Genomic DNA, 23,906 nt, shown 5'->3' with positions numbered 1-23,906 from the left:
AGCTGCCTTGCTCTTGGACCTTTCACGGGAAACTAAATCCTAGCAATAGTGATTTGATTAACTGCAATGACCGGTGTAGAAAATTCCTTGCGGAGTTCTTGATTTTATCAACACACAAAGGAAAAAGTTGGGCTCCAAAGTCAAACAACTTTTGATTTACGCAAGAGCGCTTTTCTTTAGTCTTTGTCTCATTCCTTGCACAGTGCATCCAAAACAAGCAGAGCCACCATATCATCTCCTTTTAATTCATCTAAAAAGGACACGAGGAAACAGTGATTGTAGAAACATTTATTCAAATCCCTCTGCGGCCCTTGTGTTTGGCAGTGGTCCTCGGGCTCTTGCCAACATGCAGACAGCGAACGTGTTAGCCTGCTTTTGAAAACAGATGATCAAAGATTTCCACGTTTCTGGTAAAAGTATAACAATTACATGTTTATCCCACACATTTTGTGCTTTACATTGTTCCCAGTGAGGCCTGAATAGGCATAGACATCATGTCAGATTCTGTGTTGCAACACTACTGCATGGAAATCTGTATTTTCATAGTTTAAAAAAAAAATACATTTAATGTTAAGTATATGATACCGTACCGTGTATATTTATGTAGATTAAAAAAAAGCCCCCTGGCTTAACAGTGCAGTGGTTACACTGCATTAAGAGGGAGCAATAGGTTAACATCATGGGTGTTACTGTTTCTGTTTTGAGAGTAATGCCTCCTGCAGGATTTGAAAAACTCTGTAAAAAATTTGATAACTAAAGAAAAGCTGAGATGTTCTATTAGGAATTTTCTGAGAGGCTTAAATGGGCTTTTTATTGTTAGTGTGTTCAAAACCATTATGAAATCCATTTGACTTTTTTTTGGTTGCTCAAACAAAAGTGAATGAAATCATCAAAAAGGAAAAGAACAAACTAACACTACTCAATCAATACTTAAAACAATACACATTTAGTGTTGCACTTGCACAAATTTGAGCAACATCCTAAAGCTAAAGCCATAATTGTGGTTTAAGATGGAGTACAATAAAAAAAGCCATCAAAAAGGAGCTTTTAACATCATCTGTACACATGTAGAATTTAAAGACTTGCATATTTGCTTGTGCATATACTGTGCAGCAGTGGTGCTGCACATCATCATTGCAGAGATCAGTCCTGATGTGACCCAAATATCTAACTTTAGGCACCACATTTAAAACCTAAAGCTTCCTGAGTGTCAAGCAGAGTGGACCAGTGATTTGTACTGAATATCAAAGCAACAAGGTTCTGAGTCTCAACCCAGTTTGTGTGTGCATGTTCTTTGCCTTTCTGGCTTCTTCGGACAGCCCAAAAACATGCATGCAATGAGGTTAATTAGTCATGCTAAATTGACTGTAGGTGTGAATGTGAGTGTGAATGAATGTGTTGCCCTGTGAGAGATTGGCAACCTGTCCATGGTGGAACCCAGCTTTCCCTATGACAGGTGGCATAGGCTCCCCTCGCCCCCTGTGACCCGGAATTAGGTAAGTGGAAGTAAATGAATGGATAGATTTCCCAAACAGAATGGATGAAAGATTTGTTTCCAATCCTTTGTAGTTAAGCAATCAATACTAAACTCTTTTTTAGCATTGATGTATTAAATAATAAACTTGAATTAAAACATGTTATTTCACTCTATCACTCATACTTAAAAATAACAATGAAGAACAAACAAACAGAAAAACAGCCTGGTGTAAGCAGTGCGTTAGCAAGAGGATGTAATTAAAAAAGAAAAAGGTTTTGTTTTTCATTGACAGAAGAAAATTTTGTGTCTACTATGTTCTAGGAGAAGGTCTGTTTCCCGCTGTCTTGGATATATCTACATTGAGATCTGAGACAAGAGCCAGTCTACTGGCTAACAAAGGCTTTGTCGTCCTCTCTATATGTGTGGTCGAAGCCAAATCTGAAAATATGCAAAAGATTCATCTGGACCACTTTAAGGAAGCAATGTATTTCTTAAAACAGCAACCTAAGGTGAGTTATTTTAATGAGCACTCGTAAGGACTGAAGAAGTTTTTCCTTTTCCAGAAACATGTATTTGTTTCTTTTTTGTGGACCCTAAAATTCAGCTGCTGGATTCCTCCAGCTAATAGGGTCCCCAATGCTCTTAATAAGGAAAAAATAAAATAAAACGCTGAGAAACAATAAAACGGTCACATTCTGAGAACATTTCTCATTTTCTTTTGTTTAGAGATTTGGATAAGTGAATTAGTTTCTCCAAACATAAAGCTGCAGCCAGCCCAGCACAGAACCCAAATATGGGGAATTGGTCTGGCTAAGCTAACAATAAAATCAACCTACCTGTTTCTCAAAATCTCAGTAATTATTTACTATAATCTTGTTAGGTGAACTTAAAATGTGAACAATTTCATTTTTTTCTACAAAAATCAAGTTTACTACAGTAGATCAGCTTAATTGGCATCTAAAAGGATAAAATCCAGGTACATAGCAAAAATAACTATGAACTTTATTGTTTTATTTAATCAAATATGATAATTTAAAGAATATCACATACAAAATATATTATTGTGAATGTTTGACTCTTTTATTTCTAAATGAACCCTTTCATCCATAGTGGTCACTACAGTGAACAGCTATTCAAAGGCAGTTTTCTTGTATTTGTGTCAGTGTTGTTGGTATACTTGCACATAAACCACTACATTGGACACTGATGTGTCACTCCATACCCTGCCACCCACTGGTCGTTTAATGTTACTATAGATATATGACGTGTTTCATTGTAATTATTGTTATTTAACCCTGTCATGCATGAATTATGACAACCTCAATCAGGATTTTTTCTCAAATATTTGTATTCATTTTTTATGCCTAAAGATGAATAGAAACACTCAAGAAAAAAATCCTGATTGAGATTGTCATAATTTATGCATGAAAGGGTTAATTTTGCCATCAAAGGTTTGTCTTCACTAGCAATAATGCCTTATCCAAATATGTTTAAAAATAGAGTATTAGAAAAATATATATATCAAGAATGAAAAGAGCAAAAAAACAAAAACAAAAAACAAAAAAACCTCTTGATTCTTTTGCTTTGATGTAGTTACTTATCTAAGGTGGAAAGTTTTTTGTTTTTTTGTTTTTTTCTTGTTTGTTTGTTTGTTTGTTTTGTTTTTGCTTTGTTTTATTATTTGCTTCGAGCCCTGTGTACAGGAGCTGCATGCAAAAAGATCTTTTGTTAAAAGGGTTGGCGTAATAAGCAAATGCTTCAGCCAATACCTTTTGATTAGCCTTGTCTCATGCTTTCTTGCTTTGTGGTAGATCTTTGTTCTGTCTTCACTGAGATATTTGAATGCTAATCAATAAAAACATATCACACAAAAAAAAAAGAGACTTCCAACTCAGCTTATCATCAATTATCACTCCAAGAAATTTATTTTCGTACACTCTTTCAATTTCAATTCCATTAACCCTGATTTTAGATACATTTTTCATTTGTCTAGTGCCAAAAATAATCAATTTTGTTTTCTTTATATTTAATGATAACTTATTTACATCAAACCAGTTTTTTAATATATTTAACTCCTTTTCCGCTGTAGTCAGAAGCTGTTCTAGGTTTTTACCTGAGCAATACAGAGTGGTATCATCAGCAAACAATACACATTTTAACAGTTTGGAAATGCTACATATGTCATTTATGTATAATATAAATAATTTAGGGCCCAGCACAGAGCCCTGAGGAACACCACAAGTTACCTTCAACTGCTTAGATTTTACATTATTGAATTCGACATATTGATATCTGTCATCCAGGTAACTTTTCATCCACTTGTATGCTAACCCTCTTATGCCATATCTCTCTAGTTTATTCATTAATATAGAATGATCAATCGTATCAAACGCCTTTTTTAAGTCTATAAAAACACCAACAGTATATTCCTTATTATCTATAGCATTAGATATCCCTTCTACAAGTTCCATCACTGCCATCGAAGTGGACCTTTTCACTCTAAAGCCATATTGGTTATCACTTAGGAGATTATGCTTCTCAATATATTTATCAAGTCTATTAACAAATAACTTTTCTAAAATTTTTGAGAACTGTGGGAGCAGTGATATTGGCCTATAATTGGTAAACTGACTTCTCTCTCCGTTTTTATGGATTGGAATAACTTTTGCTATTTTCATTTGTGAGGGAAATACACCAGTTTGAAAGGACAGATTACAAATGTATGCGAAAGGTTGCACTATATATTCTATAATACTTTTAACTAATATCATGTCAATACCAAAACAGTCAGTGGACTTTTTATTTTTAAATGTCTTCACAATGTTAATTATTTCTCTATGAGTTACAGCACCAATAAACATGGAGGACACATTCTGAGTAATATGTTTATTTAGGTCGTTATTATTTCTTGACTCTGGAATTTCTTTTGCTAAATTAAAGCCAACATTTACAAAGAAATCATTAAATTCATTTGCAATGTCTTTAGTTTTATCAAGCACAATATCTTTATCTTTTTTAAAATAATTTAAAATCACCACAAATTATTTGCACTTTTTTATCATTTAGGTTGCTAAACATAGCAGCAAGTTTTTCATTGAATGTCTCAAGGCATGAACCTGGTGTCCTATAGATGCAACTTATAATTATATTGTTAGCTTTTTCAACATGGATTTCAATAGTGACACATTCCAATACGTTATCTATGGTGCTTGACATACATTCAATCAGACTACATTTCAAAACTTTATCTACATATAAGGCAACACCGCCTCCTTTTTTATTCACCCTGTTCATTGTAAATAATTCGTATCCTTCCAGTCCCATTTCACTAATTTTCTCATTATCGAGCCATGTTTCTGATATTGCAATTATATTAAACTTTTTTAACTTACTTAAACATTCTGTAATTTTAGAAAAATTTTTATACAGAAAACTGTAGTGTTGAATCAACTCCCACAGAGTTGATTTTAACATTTTTTCAGGGTTTATATAGCTCCACACTCTACTCTAGTTGAATTAACATTTTCAAAATAGTTAATTATTTAACACTTTGTCAGAGTTCCTTCTTTAACTCTTAAAACCGGGTTAAATTAACACTGAGCAAATTATTATTAACACCATGTCTGAGTTAATTTTTAACTCTTAAAACCGGGTTAAATTAACACTGAGCAAATTATTATTAACACCATGTCTGAGTTAATTTTTAACTCTTAAAACCGGGTTAAATTAACACTGAGCAAATTATTATTAACACCATGTCTGAGTTAATTTTAACTCACCAAACTGGGTTAAATTAACACTACACAGATTGAAAAATAACACTACTTTAACTCTTTACTCTTTTATTAAGGTAGTTTTAATCCCTAAAAGAACTATTTATGTAATAGATTAACATAACTTTTTAACGACAACAATTACAATTATGAGAATAATTTCAAGAAAACTGTACATTGTCCAAAAACATTTATTATCATGCTTCTTTTTCCCAGAAAGTGAATCAAAACATAATAAATGAAGATATAATGTACAAACTTTCATCTGCAGCACTGTATGAGTTTTGAATATCAAATGTGCAGACCAATATCAAATTGTCTGCACTACCCTGCAGTTTGGCCACAGTGGATGCACACATTTCTTTGGATGAATCCCTTGTAAGTACTGAATCAATGCTCATTGGAACACTGGAAGAACTAGACTCTGGAAGAACACTGGGAGAACTGTGAGGAAGATTTGAGGAATTAAACTGGTCCTCCAAAGCAGGTGAAACTGTGTCATTAGAAAAACAAGCAATGGCTGAAGTTCGATCATTTTGGTCAACATTGCTGTGAAAACTACTGAGGTGCTTCCTAAAGCCTGCATAAGTTTGGAACTGAAGCCTGCAGCCTGGCTGCCAACAAAATAACTTAAACTTAGGTCCAGGATAATAACCATGTTCACCTCTTAAATGTGAAATCAGCTGCTGCCTGCTGGGATAAGCTCTCTTACACAAAAAACATGTCAGCATTTTAATGATTTTTACTTAGGTTGTGAGAAGAATTTCCTGGTTAAGGATTTTGGCTCTCAGGTCACGAACTCTTGGGGACTCCTTCATTTTCCCCATATCAATATTGTATACTGTTGTCTGCAGAAATGTGTAGAAATTCACAAGTGCAGCATCATAAGACACATTGAACGCAAAATGAGCTTTAAAAAGCTCATCAAATGCCCCAAGGGAGCGGCTGGCCTGGCAGGGGATGAGACGCTTGTCTATGGCAACATAGAAGCTGTCGACCTTCCTCTTCTGGCGCCCAACAGCCAGGAGGTATGGCTGCTGACTCTGCTGATTCTGGAGATGCTCTTCCAAACTGCAGCAAGACTGGAGTTGAGACAAAGATACTGAGCATTAGACACAGGAGCAAGTCAGCGATAATAGCGTCACAGAAATGAGTATGTAAACCTCCTTTGTAAGCTCAACTGTAATTTGTTTCATTCACCTCTTAACCAGTGACATGGCAACTTATGATAAAAACTATAAATATTAAATTACCTTATGAAAGACTACAAGTCTCTCAACAGCATCAGAGGCGCTGATTTTTTGATACTTTGGTCCTCCTGGACGTGGCGGAAGGAGATGTAACAGTAACAACAGGGAGGCCATGTCTTGGTCAAAGGCTGCAGCCAAAGAGTCACAAGAATCAATTGACAGCAAATCTTTCAAATGCAATTTTTAAGGAGAACTAGAAAAGCACTTCCTAAGAAAGTTGAAATGTGTTGTCATAAACATTAAACTAACAGCTAAAGAAAACTGATGAAGCAAAGCTAACAGGTGAATGAATTGGTATTTATTAATAGAATCCTGATGCTATTGAACTTTAACTGCTGATAGCAAATCATATTTAACAAACTCACTTGCTGCCTCATCAAGATCACTTCCTGGTGGACTCTCTGCTGACTGCACCAATTGACGCAACTCTACTGTTGAGGTGAGCTGCTTGGCCTCTTTGATGATTTGATACCTAAAGATTGGATCCCATTTCTGAAGCAGCCTGGTAGATATCTCATCATCAAACAGGAGAGTGAAGTCTTGATTCACCTTTAAGAAAGAAAATCTACTACTGCCACATTCATCTTGAAATTTAAAGTGATATTAAAAATTCCACTGAATATTCTCACCAATCCTTTTGTATCCAAGAATCTTGGGAAGATAGACAGGATATCAAGACTTTTGTCAGGATCATTGATGAGCTTCTGACGATGCTGAAAAGTCTCTCTCATCTTCTGGAAAATCAAGGAAGTGTCGGATGTATGGTTCAGCAAAGAGATGGGCTCCTGGCAAGCATCTCCATCAAGCTGCATGTCGACATTAATGGGCCTTTGGTAATTTGGGCCCCCTGAAGAAAAACACACAAACATAAAAGCATAGGTGCTGAGCAGATAGGTAAATGAAAACAAAATAGTATATAATGTAAATGAGAACATTATCTAGTTTGTGGACACTTAATTTCTTACCTCCTTCTTGAGCAAAGCCAGTGGAGCTACTTGGTGGTGCAGATCCTCTTCTAGTCTTTCTCTGTATCGTTTTCAAACGCCAAGAAATGTATCCAGTGCTGCTTGCAGCATCATAGAAGTGTTCCTAAAATGTAAATACATTCAAAAATAATGTGTTGTCAATCTGAAAATTTTCAGAACTTAAATGTCAACGCACACAAATCCCAATGATGCACAGCATGAAAATTATGTAAACAAAGTGCAATAATAGTGACTATACATAGCCTTTCTTGGAGTATGGGTCTTTCAGGGATGGGAACAATGTCACTACCCCTAGCGCGTACTGTTCTCTAACAGCTTTGGTGGGGAGGTGCCTGAAAAACGATTTTAAATTAGCATGCTTAAGTAATGGCAAAATAGTAACTTGTATTTAAAAAATAAAATAAAATGCACAAATAGAACACACATACCCATGGCAATCAATCATGTGAGCCACTATTATATTGACCATTTTTCTTCTGGTAGCATCTGTTAGAGTTTGTGTTGTGTGATATTCCTGGAGAACCTCTTCACCACCTGAATTGGTTCCAAGTACACCTTCAATTAACTTGAGGAAAAAAAGATGCAAAAAGTGAGGAATAGTTTTTCTACATATTAAGAATAATGAAGTAGAAAAAAAACTATGAGAACTGAGTTTTGTCACAACCTTTTTAGCAGATGCTACATCAACAGTACCCTCAACTCTTGTTTTCTTCCTGGGACCCTCATCTAGAAGTATAGTTGATGTACTTGCATTTGAGCTGAAGCTTGAGTCAGAACAATCAGATGCAGAAGACAATCAGAAAATTCTAAAAGGAAAAAACAACATTATTCTGTAAGGTGTAGAAAAAAAATCTGGCTGCAGATTTTTAACTAACAAAGCAACATCACACTGCAGACCTGACTCATTTAAATTAACTGATCTCAATGTTCAAACAGCTGATTGGTCAAATTGTGTGCTCCTGATTATTTGGAACAACCAGCAGCCACACAGCCCTTCCCCATGTCTGGTGTTGAGCTTGCCCCTTTAAATTTCTCACCATCACTTGAGAAAACTGTTAGGACCACAGTGCCTTGGCTGATAAGGTCACTGAAAATCACTTCATCAACTTCTGTCCCTGTTGCATCTTTGTACGCTACTTTTGCATCAGGTGGCAGGCAAAATCTCTCGATGACTGGAAAGGTAAGATATATCTGAGTGCACCTTTTAAGTAAACTGTTCTTGCCTCACATTCACTAAAGTGATACACCACTGTATGATTCAAGAGACTTGGCGAAACGACCTACAAAAAATTCTGTCCCCCCAACTAAAATTAGGTAAGATATAAACAAACCTTTTTCATGAAACTGCATAAACTCAAACCGCCCATCAACCTCTTCCAACTTCACATACTTCTGCTGTTGGCAGTATCGAACCTGGACCAGCATTTTACTGAGACAAAATAATAACAAAAATGGCATACTAGTAAGTATTTGACATTTAGAGCAATTCAAGCAAAAATGATTAAAACACTGACATATACCGTACATGGTGATTAATACTGACCATGCGTTTGAATTTCACTGCAATAACATTTAATGTTATCAAATAAACCTGTGTCTGTCCATGCAGCAGTCCAATTGATACACAACACAATACAAAAATACATGTTAATCTATGGTGTAGTTTACACCAGACACGGAGTGCTACGAAGCGATTGTTTCGGTATCTGGTCTATTTTTTGCGTGGGCCACGCATGTTCCGCAGGAAGTTACACCAAGACACACAAGACAATCCAGGCAATTTTGAAGATAAAAGCTATTCTCCAAAATAAAATACTGCGATTGACAAATGCGATCGGATTCGTGTATGAAAAGAGACAATAGAGATGAAAATAAACACATCGCAAAGGAGGGGACAGCCTAACTGACTATGTTTGGGGAGGGTGTCTCAAAGGGAGAAGAGAGTGAGACAGAGAGAGAGACAGATTAGAGACAAGTCAACGATGAACGATGTCAAAGTAAAAGCAGGAGTGACTAAAACAAGCTCTCTTCAATTATTTTGGGATGTTATTTACTTATCAATTGTGAAAAAATTGCTCTGAATAAACAGAGGAGCAAAAACGCTCATGAACTGGCGTGGAGAAAGACGTGTCTGTGTGAACGGGGAAAAGCTGAACCTGGCGCGGCGCTTCCACGTGCAGTGTCTACCGTCACTCACGAGTAAAAGGACTGCAACATTAACATTAGCATTGGAGGCTAAATAGAATTTTCGACACATCTCCTCCTCTATTAAAGCTCTTTTTCAGCAACCGAACACCAAGAAACATCAAGAAAACCTCACTGCACCGATAGAATACCGTGAATTTTATATAAGTTTGAATTACTTACCGTTTGTGTAAAATACTCCAAGCAGCAACACGGCAGGCATCCACCACGGTGTAACCAGCAGAATCACATGGAAAATCGGCCCGGCAGAGCAAACTATTAATTGATCCACGGGTTTACCTGGGCAGAAGCCCAGGGGCCTACCAAGATAAATAACTCTCTTCAGAGTTCATTTGCCTGGACTTGAATAACACTGTTTAATAACTCCAACACTGAACACTATTTGAATCAGAATGTGTTAAAATGACACTTTGAGAGTGGAAATCAACTCTAACATGTTTAACCCTGAAATTTTAACACTCCAGTTTTTGCTGTGTATACTATTGAAATGTATGACCGACAATGAATTTGCCATTTTAATATTCATATTGAATTGGTCATCTGTATAGTACTCACAAGTATTATTGGTGTTATTGTAGAAGTGGGTATCTGGGTCAATGTTACTTTCAGGGTCATGCATGTTGTGCTCTGCATAGTTAAACGTTTTGAAGTTCGTTTTCTCAGCGTGTGTGGCAAAATAACCACCTTGACAGTCCTTTTCATAATCAAATTCTTCCTCTTCAATATCTCTGAATGGAAACCTATAATCTGTGTCCAAACTTGTCATTTATGTGTTTTTGTTTTTGTTGTTGTTTTTTGAGCCGTAAGGCCAGAAACACTTTCCATACCCACTGTTCATTATCCAATCGTCACTTTTCCAATAGATTCCAGAGCAGATTCCTGATTATTTATATTGCTCTAAGTCTTTGAGTTCTCTTATCATCACAACTTTCGCTTCTTCGGGATTGCCATTTAGTCTTATCATTACTTTGCAGTTCCTCGTCCATGTCGCTTGTATCTTATTTTGTTTTCTCAGGCTGCGTGCCTGTCTTGCAATTTCAGCAGTCTTTTTCGTTAAATGTTCATTTAAATACACACCAGTCCCTTTAAGCTTCTTACCCTGTTTCAATAACTCAATCTTTGTTTTGCGACTCACAAACCGAAGAATAATTGATGGCTTTGTTTTACTGTCTTTCCTGGGGAGCGTGTGGCATGCTGCAATATGATGGCTCTGAATACTTACATTCTTCGTTTGAAGGAATTTTATCACTTGCTGTTCAAGCGTTTGCAGCTCCTCTACCGGGGCATCTTCACCATCTTTACCTCCCCCAGCTGTTACTCTGGCGTAGGTTCGGTGTTGCGTCTCCAGTCCACTTATGACTAAATCATCCATTCTTGTGTATTGTTCAAGGTCCTCGATTCGCCGTTCCAAGTCGTCTATTTTCTTGTCCTTGTCCTTTATGAGGTTTTTTAGTTGTTTTATTTCATCCATTAGGTCATGTAGCATACCTTGTTGTTTAGCCACTTTGCTCAGTTCATCAGACATGAAATTAAGCGATTTCCTAATCTCCTCCAACTCCTCTTCAACTCCTGGGTTTGCTTTTTTAGGCGGCATTTTGAAAATGATGAGATTTGTATTTCCTTGTGATGGCCCGTTGAAGTCACTGTTGATTAACTTGTTGGTTGAGCCTTGGCCTAGTGGCTGCTGCAGGAGCCTGGGCCTAGTGGCTGCTGCAGGAGCCTGGGCCTAGTGGCTGCTGGAGGATCCTGGGCCTAGTGGCTGCTGGAAGAGTCTGGGCCTGGTGGCTGCTGGAAGAGCCTTGGTCTGGTGGCTGCTGGAGGATCCTGGGCCTGGTGGCTGCTGGAAGAGCCTGGGCCTGGTGGCTGCTGGAAGAGCCTGGGCCTGGTGGGTGCTGGAGGAGCCTGGGCCTGGTGGCTGCTGGAAGAGCCTGGGCCTGGTGGCTGCTGGAGGATCCTGGGCCTGGTGGAGCAGGAGGGTCCTGGGCCTGGTGGCTGCTGGAGGATCCTGGGCCTGGTGGAGCAGGAGGGTCCTGGGCCTGGTGGCTGCTGGAGGATCCTGGGCCTGGTGGCTGCTGGAGGGTCCTGGGCCTGGTGGCTGCTGGAGGATCCTGGGCCTGGTGGAGCAGGAGGGTCCTGGGCCTGGTGGCTGCTGGAGGATCCTGGGCCTGGTGGCTGCTGGAGGGTCCTGGGCCTGGTGGCTGCTGGAGGGTCCTGGGCCTGGTGGAGCAGGAGGGTCCTGGGCCTGGTGGCTGCTGGAGGATCCTGGGCCTGGTGGCTGCTGGAGGATCCTGGGCCTGGTGGCTGCTGGAGGATCCTGGGCCTGGTGGCTGCTGCAGGAGCCTTGGCCTAGTGGCTTATTTTTCAGTTTTGGTGCAACAAGCTACCAATTGTCTGGTGTTCGTTTCTTTTTCCTTCAGGGTCATATGTCACATGAAAACCAAAATAGTTCCAAACGCCACATCTGAATGAAGGTGGGGGAGGTTCAATTTACCATGTTGCAACGAGAGCTTAACTTCTGTCTGCTAGCTTGCCCTGCAGTCAGTGAATCTGCATTCGACTACTCTGCGAGGCTCTGCCAAGCTTATTGTGGCAGAGCCTCGCAGACCTAGAAACTGTATGTGTGTTACAGAGCTTTTTCTGCCTTTTCTTTTATTCTTGCAGAGGAAGTTGTGCTTATTTTACCACTAGTTGACCTTTTGATGGTGGAAGGCTTACCAGCCACATTTGAAACACTGTCCTCTGGATTAACACAATCATCAACACCAATATTTTAAATGCAAATGTTCACAACCAGGTAACCATTCACTCACTTCATAAATAAACTCATCATAACACATTGTTTTTGCTTTAAACCATGTTTCATGCTTTTCATTTTCATCATCTGGTAACACGCAGATCAAAGAACCATGAATAGTTTTTGCTTCATTACACAAAACAACAAAATCATTAGTTGAGGCTTGAACCATATAGATATAGATACTATTATCTATATCTAGTGATGTACTTACAATATAGATATTATTTTCATATACTCTCTTGTAGATGATTAGCTTTATTTAATTTAGCTTTTCTATCACATTGCAGTCTGTCCAGTTTCTCTGCAAGTGCTTTAGCAGTTATTTTCTGCGGGTCGCTTGGCTCGATAGTTCAAATGTTTGAATTTGGATATGGTAATGATTTGTAGAAGAACAGGGTGTGCCTTTGGTTTAGGGTTAAACATTTGCAACTCTGGTATAGATAAATGTGATATATTAACCTTGACACACTCCAATCCCTGCTATCCAAAAAGACTGTGTGGGGGGAAAAATACAAATGAAAATTTTCCTTTAACGTTTTGTTTTAATGTTCAGTTTCATGCAGTTTGGTAATTTAAATTTCTCTGCTGTAACTTTTACTCATTGAGAAATGTTTCCCTGCTTGCATCAAGCCCGGCTGGTGTTCCCTGAGATCCATATCCCACCCCGATTGGTAGGTTAATTCAGCTCCGCACACAACACTGTAAAGTGTCATACATTAAAATACATTATCAAACTCGTGGGCCACACTAACATTAAATTTTTATATTAAGGCCAAAAACTATCGTCCTGCGGGCCGTGAGTTTGAGACCCCTGGCATAGGGGATTGCACTGTTGTTACACGTTGTTTTGGGTGTTCTGCGTGTACACAAATAGCTTTTCATGAGGTACTTTCTGGATAGCAGGAAATCCAGGAATGGTATCTGGAGCAAAGTTCACATAGCAACATTGGCTCCATTAGAGTTAACCTCTAAGTAAAATGGGACATGCTTGCCACACTGGCAAATACTATTATACTCATTTACCAGCACAGGTCAAATATTACAGGTCTGCCACTGACAGAAATTGTATTTAAGTTGACATTAAATCCAAAAGGTTAAATTCAAAAGAAAGATTATTTAAAAAAAACATATCCAGCAGCTCTGCATTTGCTTGCAACTCAGGCTCTTATTGCAAAGGGATCAGTGGTAACTTTTTGTTTTGGTAAGCACCAGTCTGTCATGGCTCTCTGCACAAAAGTCTTTACAAAGCTTTTCCTAATGGCTTCCTGTTGAAGCCGTTAAATTAAAAAGTCTAGGTGTATTGTTTGGGGAGTGTCTGTGTTTGATAAAACCAGTTTGATCCGGGTGAATTATGGCTGAGATGACTTTCTCAATTCTGATTGTTACTGCCTTGGTTATAATTTTCATATCTGTATTCATTAGTGACAGTGATCAATAACTAGATGTGACAGTGGGATCCCTGCAAGGTTTAAGAAGAACTGTGATAGCAGCTGTGTTTAAATCACAGGGAATAATACTAGTTTGTTTTATTCCTTGGATAAATTTTAAATATATTGGGCTGAGCATATCCCAGAAATGCTTATAGAACTCAGCCGGGAAGCCACCCAGCCCTGGCACTATATTGTTTGGTATAAGAAATATTGCATGGTTAATTCTTTTTCTGTTAATGGAGCTTCTAGCTCTTATCTGTACATCTGTCAAATGTAGTAAATTTATATTATTAATATTAAACTTACTCCTTCAGTTTATAAATATGCTTATGATCCCCAGCCAAAATATCCCTAAATTTTTCTTAACCACTTACCCAATTCAGGGTAATTAAGGGGGCTGGAGCCTATCCTGTCTGACATTTAGAGAGAGAGGCAGGGTACACCCGAGAAAAGCTGCCAGTCAATATTTAATTAGACAAAAATAATTCCTGATATTAAAGCACAAAAAGACACAGAATCACATCTACAACCAATTTAGAGCACCATCTATCCCAAACTTCATGTTGCTTCGCTGTGGGAGGAAGATAGAGTACCTGGAGAGCACCTGTTGGAGGTTATTACTAAGTGAAATGAATATTAATGTTGGGGAAAGGACATGGCCACTACCAGTAGTCCTGTGGGGGTGGTCTTTTATCTGTGATCTATTATTGAGTGTTTGTTGTGTGATCCTGGACCAGTTCTTGACCTTACCCCCTTTGTCCCAGGGCCCGTTTTATTAAAAAAAAAAAATGTAAAAAATGTAAAAAAATATTATAACTGACCATAAAACTCAACAAAGTTAGTCACCTCAAAGTAACTTTGGCAAGAAGACGAATTAAACAGGAAGCCGGGAACAAAACCTGACATACTGGTAACTACCTCCAACAAATCCAACATGTTCTATTGAATATGTTACTAAGTAGTAAGGTGGTCATCTCTTAATACCAGAAAAGCTGCAATTTTCAAATCACTATGTGCTTTGATGATTACATAAATGTGGAAACGTGGAACAGTTTCAGACAGATGCAGCATGAGGGGAGGAGTCAAACAAAAACTTAAGGTGTGTTGAAGAAAACCTGCCAGCCATTTAGGTAGGGGTTTTTTTTTTAATCCTGGTAACTTGGTAAGCTAACCCTCTATGTATAACACAAAACGTGGAGTTTCCCTCATCTCACGATTAACAAATTCAGCATCTTTTCTTAACGTGGTTTCTGGAAAAAGCCCTGGACTCTCCAACAACTTTTTGTTTATTTTCCGGCAAGCTTCTGTTAATGCTTCTTCTAAGTAATTCTAAAATTTTCTTATATTTCTGGTTCTGCCCTTAAATCCTGATTTTGGATACTGTGTTATAATCGTATTGTAGTCATATTGTAGTCTCATTGTAGTCAATGTGCGATTTCCCAGGCTTTTCAGCATTTATTAAACAAAAGATTGTTATTATCTTCAAGCAGTTTCCTTTTTTTTGCCCTACAGAAAAAAACACATACTGAAATTTCTAAGGTACTGTAGACAATGAAAAACATTGAATTTTTTTGTTTAATTGTTCAGTTTTAATTTAGTTGTTTTTCTATTACTTAATTACATTGATCTAGTATAATTGCAGATAAAGCTTTAAAACTTAAGAAAATACAGTTAAAAGTCTGGATTTTGTGCACGCATTCACATTTTCCAAAGCCATGCAGTGGAGAGGAAGAGAGAGAGAGAGAGCGGGGGGGGGCTAAAATCGGTACCGTTTGTTTGCAGTTCATGCTCTTATTGTGAAGGGATTAGTGATAACTTCCTGTTTTGATAAGCGCTCGAGTTTGTCGTGGCTCTCTGCGCAGTTTTTGCTCGTTTGCCAGTAGTGGTGGGAGATTTCGTGAGTGTATGCCTCAACATTTGGAAAGTTAAGCGTCAGGTAAAGCTTTTGTTTTCAGGCTTAAGTCGTATGTATAATGTTAAATGTTCTAGTCAAAGGAGCTTGCAAAGAAAAGCGTCTGGACTTCTTTAAGTTTACTTGAAGACGTTTCACCTCTCATCCGAGAAGCTTCTTCAGTTCTAAGGTCAAATGGTGGAGAGTCCCAGATATAAACCTAGTGGGAGTATCCCCCCACAGAGGGACAAAATGTTCTAGTTAGTGAAGCTAAAGCAAGGGCGTAGATTTGGCATGGACGGAAGGGGCGTGTCCCCACCAATATCCAGCGATTATTGAATTGTCCCCACCAATAATTTGATCTCTTCGAGTAAAGAAAAACAAACCCGATAGAAAGAAAAAAAACCGATCTGTCACCGTCTCATTCAGCGAGCGGAGCAGAAAGAGTTAAATTACGTTCTCTACTGGAGTCCTACGTCATGTGACAAATATGGCCAATGTGATTGGCTGAGCCTTTCAGGGAGCTTTGTTTAGTTTCAGCACTGGCAAACCTGCGCTGCGAGGAGGAGAGGAGGATAGCAGCGCAAAGGAAGGACCTGGATATAAGAAATTGTTTTTCAAAGAAACCTGTAAGTCACTTAAAGTCACTCATATAATGTGTCCGTCACAATAACGTTACAGGCTATGCTAGGCCATACATGCCAACACTCACGATTTTTCCGGGGAATCCCGAATTTCAGTGCCCCTCCCGAAAATCTCCCGGGGCGACCATTCTCCCCGCAATTTCTCCCCATTTTCCACCCGGACAACAAAACTGAAAACCATATCCCAGACTGGCCCAGCCAATTCCAGTTTCCAACAATGGCTACTATTACTGCAGCTACTTAGTTTTAATATTACTCTTATTACTCTTTCTGGGTCGCAAAATAAACTTTTAACACATTTTCAGGCGAGAATGTAGCTGTGTAAACGTCAAATAACTTAAACATGTTATTGTTTGGCCTTTTCCAGTGCTTTAGTTGTGTTTTATTTGTTGGTGAGTAAATCGTTTTGGCTGAGATTAAAGTTATTAGATTAAATAAAACTTTATTAATCCCTCGGGAGGATTCCTCCGGGGTTCTCACACAGCTGAATAAACTGCTGTGTGAAAACAGCAGTTTATTCGACCATCTACGCCAGCGTCCGGTTATATTTTAGACAGCAAGGAGCAGACGGCAGGTGACGTAATTCTGAAGGCTAGACCGTCCAATTTCACAGTCGCTCATTTCCGGTCTACCCGGCTTTCGCAGGACCCGGTGTTGTGCCAAAAAGTGATTGTCTGCCAAAAACTGATTTCCGGTATTTGCCAAAAACTGATTGCTCGTATTTAAACTGCTATAAGTAACTTGTTGGGCTATAATATGTGAAACATATGTCAAATGCATCCCTCATGGATGACACAAAGTCATATTGAGCTACAAACAACATTCGTATAACAAGGTAGAAGCCGCAATCAGTTTTTGGCAGCGACTTTTATAGAACCTTTATTTATGCAGTTAAAAAAATCTCATTAACATTAAAAATGTCTTTTGTAAGAGTAAGTTGGCCAGGAGGACAGCAGAAATGGCAGCAAATATTACAATAGTTCTGTAAAAATATTTTAAGTGGGGATAAAGGACCGGATTGGTTATAATGTGAGTACAATAACACAGAGTTATAAAGATACTTGAAAAAAACAGATAATCTTTTAATTGTATATATAACCCCTTCGTAAACGCTGTTCACCGAAGTCTATTTACCAACATACGTAAAGATATTACACATAAAAAGTACAAGGAAACATCGGAAATCAGTTTTTGGCAGGCAATCACTTTTTGGCACAACACCGGCCCACTTAGACCACAAAGGCCGGGTCCTCAGGTGGACGCAGCCTCTGAATTTGGACACCCCCGGCCTGTTTCCGGCTGGACAATAATAACGGTGACATTTAACTTATTTTATCCGATAAATAAACACTGTAAGATTCAAGTTTTCTGTATATATATGTACATGTATCCCCCCCCCCCCCCAGCCCCCCCCCATCCCACTTGAATGTCTCCCTAATTCTGAGGTCTCAAGGTTGGCAAGTAGGTGCTAGGCTTGGTCCACATCAGTCTAAAATTGTATGTAACCATGAATAATGTGATTCCATGTCCACCAGGAGAGACTGGACAGTATAGATGTAAAACAAATATGCCAGCAGTTCATTTCAGCTAACGATAGGAGCAGGCATGTGTTTGTTGTGTGGGCATGTAGTCCATGTCTGTTGCTGTAACAGTAGTTCATGTTTAGAATAAAACATCCCAGCTCACTGATCTGATAGAGGGCAGTAGTGCCTAAAATGTTGCATAATGTTGCTGAGAGATCTTTTACTTTGTGGTAATCTTAGACGAGTAGTTTTATGGACAAAACCCACCAGGTCATTCAGTGTTCCCTTAGTGCTAATGTGTCAGAGATGTTGGTGTACTATAACGGAAGTAATGTTGTTAAGTCCTTAAAGTCATATTCTTTTATTGTCATGACTGTATTTGAAGCTATTTTTTACTTTTGTATGATACCTGATTTATATGGAATATGGCTGAAGTAAACTAAAGCCTGAAATACTTAGTCAGTCATTTGTTTAATAGTAATTTAACATTATATAATTCAAAGAAAAGCGTCTGGTCTTCTTTAAGTTAACTTCTTCTTTAAGTTAACTTAAAGAAGACTCATCCCTTGTCCTCGGTTACAATATGTTAGGCTATGCCCTCTCTATTTTTTGTAATTCCACACCGGTGGAAACCAAACAAAACACGCATTAAGAGGCTCAAATGCCCATGTCTCAATCTTGAGTCTCATAATGACGTGAAGAAATATTTTTTAAAATGATTTAATATGAAGGCAATAGCAGAGTGTTACAGGCATAGCCCTAAAGAATGTAGCCTCATGGGCAGTGTAGTCCGTGCTGCAGGGAGAATGGACTGCCATACACGTTATGTATCTATGAGCGAGGGAGGGAGAAAAAGGCGAGTGGAAAAGTACGAGCTGTCATCGAGCAGAAACGGGAGCTGGAAGCATGTAAATATAATAATAACCACTGCAGCCAAAAAAGAGTGACGAGCCCAGTTGTAAGTAAGCTATTAAGACTCGAGTGTACACAGTGTTCCTGTTTTCCTCCGAAACAATGAGTTCCATTGGAGCAGCCTTTCAACGCCTCTCTCTGTCTCTCACCAGCAAAGTTGACCAAGACAACAAAGTAAAGCTAGTGTTCGGCTACGAGCCCGACACAGAAACCGACGTGTTAGCCAGAGGTCCTTTTACTACGGTTCGTAGCCGCGGACCTATTTTATATACGCGCGGAATAGTTTTCTATACGAGATCGCTGCAAAAAGTGCAGCCTTACTTACCTAATGTCCACCTACTGTTACTCATTTTATATTAAGATTTAAAAATGTAGTTGCTATTGAGTAGCCTTCAGTAATAGTAATGAATCACACAGGAACAAGGCATTCATTAGTTGTAAAAAAGCATGATAATATATTAACCTATTAAGCCCCAAGACTACCTGATCTCCTGCTTTTTGCCCCCGTATCAGGGGGCGTTGGGGCTTAAGAGGTTAATCCAATCCAAAGTATTCAGAATACGTTACTCTCATTGAGTAACGGAATACGTTACAAAATACATTATTACGTACACGTTGGTAAGTTGTCTTGTGGCAACTGACGAACTGAAACAAATGAGCGTGCTGTGTTTGCAACAGCGCGACAAACATTACCTGTCCTTTTATTAACTGCAAGAGTAGTGCTGGTCATAGCTGCTAGCTCACTGGGTAAGGCTGTCATGGGTCTGTAGCTCTGTCCACCGTTTTAGGGAACATATTTAGTTTTAAAGTAAGTTTCCGGGCTTTTCCTGCCTTTCTGGAGGGCTTATATTTCACTAAAAAACGATCTAATATGCATGTCCACATAATTATACATTATTATAATATTTTTAAAAACACACGCTGTATTCTAAAGAACATACATTAAGAAGCAGATTATATTAGATTTATATTTTAAATAAGACAAAATTTGGATTTTACAGCAGTAAAATTATTGTATCTCTACAGTTTAAAAATGTAATAAACTTTGCACCTGCACAGAGTGGATAGTGAAACAAATAGAATCATCATAAATACATTATTTCATATTTATTACTTCCCCCTCCTCATTGTTTTATTATTGTAGCTTTAGTAATAAATAATAATATAAGGATTCTGGATCAGCACCGTGATGCCCATAGTATATACAGTATTCTGAAGAAGGTCTAAAATGTCACTGTGTGTGCGTGCATGTGTTTGTTTTATGTATATGGATTTTTTTAAAATTATTACTCATGATATAACATTGTCCAGACATGCCTGGTAAGGACATGAGGAGGAAACAGTAGGAGCTGTGTGAGGCTACTAAAGGCAGTGCTATAACATTTTTCTGTCATCATTTTATTATAGATTAAGTGCAAGAGTTGTTAGGTGTGGATAATTAGATTATAGTTTATTGCAATAGCAAGTTGTGCCTTGTTCTCAGATAGACAGCAAGTGGAGAGTGATATATGAAATGATGGGATGGAAGGAAGAAGAGAAGCAAAGAGTGATTCACAGGCAGAGCCTAAATTATTTCTCACAGTTTTTTGTTGCCTTATGGTTCCAAGCGCTGTCACCAATCTTTGCATTTTGTTATTATCTCATGATACTTGTTTAATCAGCTACCATCTCTCCTATGGACTTTTTAACGTCTACAGCCTTAGATCAACACAGCCCTGCCCTCCAGCACCATCAGCAGCAGGAGCAGCAGAAACCCCTCAACAGCAACATTGTACCCATCAGGTAAAACATAGGCTACGTTTGCTTTGCCTTGTCGCCACCTCACAACAGTGATATAGTATGATGCGATTCCATATTAGATTCTAGATGAATGTATGTTGTTGTTATTCAGCCTGGTTTAATGTGCCCCTTTTTAACTTTGAGCACCCGCCCCTTTAAACGTCTCTGCGCAGCCCTGCTTAGAGTTATAAAAATAATGTGTGCAGTAGCACTATTTTGTTTATTTTTCTATAGGGCAAAGTCTAAACGTGTAACTTAAAGGAAAGTTGCAGAAGACATGGCTTCCCAAGTCAGGCTGAGGCTGCTCCCGAGTGCCAGGTGTCTGTTTGATGAGCCTATTCAGGTGAAGGTGGCCGGGCTGAGGTCGAGGCAGGTGGTCTCCCTGAGAGCCAGCTCAACCGACGACAAGGGAACTGTGTTCAGCTCTGCGGCCACCTACAGAGCCAATGGCAACGGGGAGATTGACTTGAAGAGAGACCCCTCGCTCAGTGGGAGCTACGTTGGGGTTGAACCGATGGGTCTGCTTTGGTCGATGACACCGGACTCTTTGCATAAAAGACTTCAGAAGATAAATGCCCTTAATCCATTCATGGTAAAGTTCTCAGTGCACGAGGAGGCAGGTGAGGGCCGGATTCTGGCAGAGGCGACTAATGAGAGGATTCTAATGGGAGATGGGGTCATTCGGGTCCCCGTCAAAGAGGGGAACATTCGAGGAGTCCTGTTTACTCCTCCAGGTTTGTCAGCATCATTTAGGAAATAAAAGTACATACTTGAAAATGTCCTAGTTACAGTTACTCATAATTTTAGCTCCATACAAAAAATATGCTTGCTTTGCATGTATGTTTCATTCCAGGCAGGGGTCCCTTCCCATCTGTGTTAGATTTGTACACTTTTGGTGATGGTCTGTCAGAGAAAAGAGCCTCTCTGTTGGCCAGCAGAGGATTTTTGGTTCTGACTGTTGCCCTGTATGGCCACGATGACCTGCCTAAAAACGTTAAGGAGATCCACCTGGATTATTTGGAAGAAGCAGTCGAGTTTCTAAAAAAACAAACTAAGGTGAGTTAATTTATTCTGGAAGACTCATAGTTGTTGAAGACAACTTTGATGGCTGTTCATTGACATGTTTTTCCACAGGGTTCCAGTAAAAAAGTTGGTGTAATATCCCTTTCCAAAAGTGGAGATCTTGCCTTATCAGTTGCCTCTTACCTACCAGATGTTGAGGCCACAGTGTGGATCAATGGCTGCTCCGCCAATGTAGCTTTTCCTCTCTACTATAAGAAAAGACAAATGCATTCTGCATTAATGGTTGATTTAAAGAAAGCGATTCCCACTGAGTCAGGGGCCTTCAACTCCAAATACGTTTTAAACAATCCTCTGGCAGAGGAGAACAAGGGCAGCCTGATTCCCATTGAACGAGCCAAAGGACATTTCCTCTTTGTGGCCTCTGAGGATGACCTTAACTGGGACAGCAAGACTTACATGGACCAGATGGTGGAGAGACTGAAGCGTCACGGGAAGGAGAAGTTTGAGAGTGTGTCATACCCTGGAGCTGGACACTACTTAGAGCCACCTTATGGACCCTACTGCCCTTCCAGCTTCCATGTGGTTTTAGGCAGGCCAGTTTTGTGGGGAGGTGAGCCCAAGTCCCACGCAGCAGCTGAGGTCCACATGTGGAAGAAGATCCAAGATTTCCTCAGAAATCATCTGAGCTCTGATGCTGCACAGAATAGGGCCAAGTTATAGTTTCAAACAAGATAATGAATAACAAAAATTAAAGTCACGACTGCCATAAAACTGTGATAATCATGTCTGACCTGTTTAAATGTGTTGATTAATGATTCACTATTTTAAACATTTAAAGTCTGTAATTTATCACAACATGTAGAACGGGATCCTCTTTACCCTCGAGGTATAGCTATAATTTTGTGTTAATACTCCATAGTGTCATGTCAATGCTTGTAAGTTTTCTGTTTTCATCATTAAAGTTGGTAAAATTTGAAAAATATTTATTTGTATAAAACTTAAAAAGTGTATCCTGAATTCTTGACATGATGTAGATCCAGTCCTTCTGTCACGCTGAGGTACTTTGACGTCACGAGACGATCCAGTTGTCACAGGGAGATGTTGCTGCAGACTTTGTCTCATGTCTATTAAAATATCTATTAAAATTAAAGTTACTTTTGCTGCTGGACACACTAAAGTCAACTTATTAATTCATCAAAACCAAAAAGACAAGACGTATTGACTGCCGTTTAACTCTAGAATAAATGTTCTTAAGTGTTGATTTCTGATGTATTATTTAATGTAATGAAAGATTGTGATTTATCATAAACTAGCATCTGTGGTTTACAAATTACCTTGAGGCATACTGACACATCCCATCTGCACACAGCAAACTAAACAGACTGGTGCCTATTACCCGTATCTGCAACCTTACAAGCTAATGTTAACTGAATTTTGTTTTTCCTTAAAATTGTTGTTGCAACTGTTACAATAGACATGCGTATTCAAAGGCAATGAGTTTGCTCTTGTGTTTGTTGTTCATGGTTTCTCAATGAACTCCCAAACCAGTGGAACACCCCTGTGTCTCTCTTAGTCCTTGTTCTACCAGATGACCCTCCAGAAAAGGAAGTTCTGCTAATAGGGGATTGTGAACTTGGTGTTTCCTCTCTAATATTACGCAGTCTTTGCCTCCCATTATAAGACAGTTTGGGATGAACTATTGTGAAATGGTACTATATGAATGAAACAAGTGAGCCTGTCAGTTTTCACTACTGCCACAAGATGGCAGTATAAGCCTCTAAATAAACAGTCGTGCTCTGGCTAGTGCTCCCAGGACACAGAAAGAAACAGAATCACATCTACAACCAATTTAGAGCACCATCTATCCCAACCTGCGTGGTGCTGGACTGTGGGAGGAAGACCGAGTGTTGGAGATTACTGTTAAGTGAACAGAGTTTTGGGCAACATTACACTAAAGTCTTGAAAAAATATAATAATTCACCATAAAACTCAACCAAACTAATCACCTCAAAGCAACTTTGGCAGAGCGGAAGAGGAATTTAAACAAGAAATGGGAAGTGGGGAACAAAACCTGACGTAGTAACTACCTCAACCTCATTTTTCACCTCTGAGATGGGAGATAACATGCTTGCTACAGTGCAGGAAGTTCATAAAGACTGCAGAACCTTCAACTGCCTGTTTGATTTATTAAGCAGAATTGTTGAAAAGCTCCTTCT

The 23,906-nt window shown here is 38.9% G+C and overlaps 2 protein-coding genes and 1 pseudogene across 5 annotated transcripts in view; 2 read left to right on the top strand and 1 right to left on the bottom strand.

Annotated features, from left to right (window-relative positions):
- Positions 1–5,425: 5,425 nt before the first annotated feature.
- LOC148097680 (uncharacterized) lies at positions 5,426–9,933 on the bottom strand (annotated as a pseudogene).
- A 5,794-nt stretch (positions 9,934–15,727) lies between these two features.
- LOC148097679 (acyl-coenzyme A thioesterase 3-like) lies at positions 15,728–22,670 on the top strand. 4 transcript variants are annotated; one of them, XM_087831388.1, is made up of 6 exons: positions 15,740–15,854; positions 16,344–16,438; positions 20,586–20,670; positions 20,902–21,401; positions 21,521–21,723; positions 21,802–22,670. In XM_087831388.1, the coding sequence occupies exons 4-6, from the start codon at positions 20,945–20,947 to the stop codon at positions 22,408–22,410; spliced, it is 1,269 nt and encodes a 422-aa protein (XP_087687514.1). In that variant the 5' UTR covers positions 15,740–15,854; positions 16,344–16,438; positions 20,586–20,670; positions 20,902–20,944; the 3' UTR covers positions 22,411–22,670. The 4 variants fall into 4 exon arrangements, with proteins under 4 accessions (XP_087687513.1, XP_087687514.1, XP_087687515.1 ...); XM_087831387.1 differs by lacking the exon at positions 16,344–16,438 and having other exon boundaries at positions 15,728–15,854; XM_087831386.1 differs by having other exon boundaries at positions 15,848–16,438.
- LOC102794226 (acyl-coenzyme A thioesterase 3-like) overlaps positions 15,758–23,906 on the top strand; it is a 43,625-nt gene continuing 35,476 nt past the window's right edge. The window contains exon 1 of the mRNA XM_087831391.1: positions 15,758–15,854. The gene's annotated coding sequence lies outside the window, so the exon portion shown is untranslated. The remainder of the gene's footprint in view (positions 15,855–23,906) is intronic.

The sequence above is a fragment of the Neolamprologus brichardi genome, chromosome 18 (genome assembly GCF_056152115.1).
Source record: "Neolamprologus brichardi isolate AB-2024 chromosome 18, ASM5615211v1, whole genome shotgun sequence".
Lineage (NCBI taxonomy): Eukaryota > Metazoa > Chordata > Actinopteri > Cichliformes > Cichlidae > Neolamprologus > Neolamprologus brichardi.
Note: the sequence above shows the minus strand (reverse complement) of the source record. Positions and strands in the feature narration are given on the sequence as shown.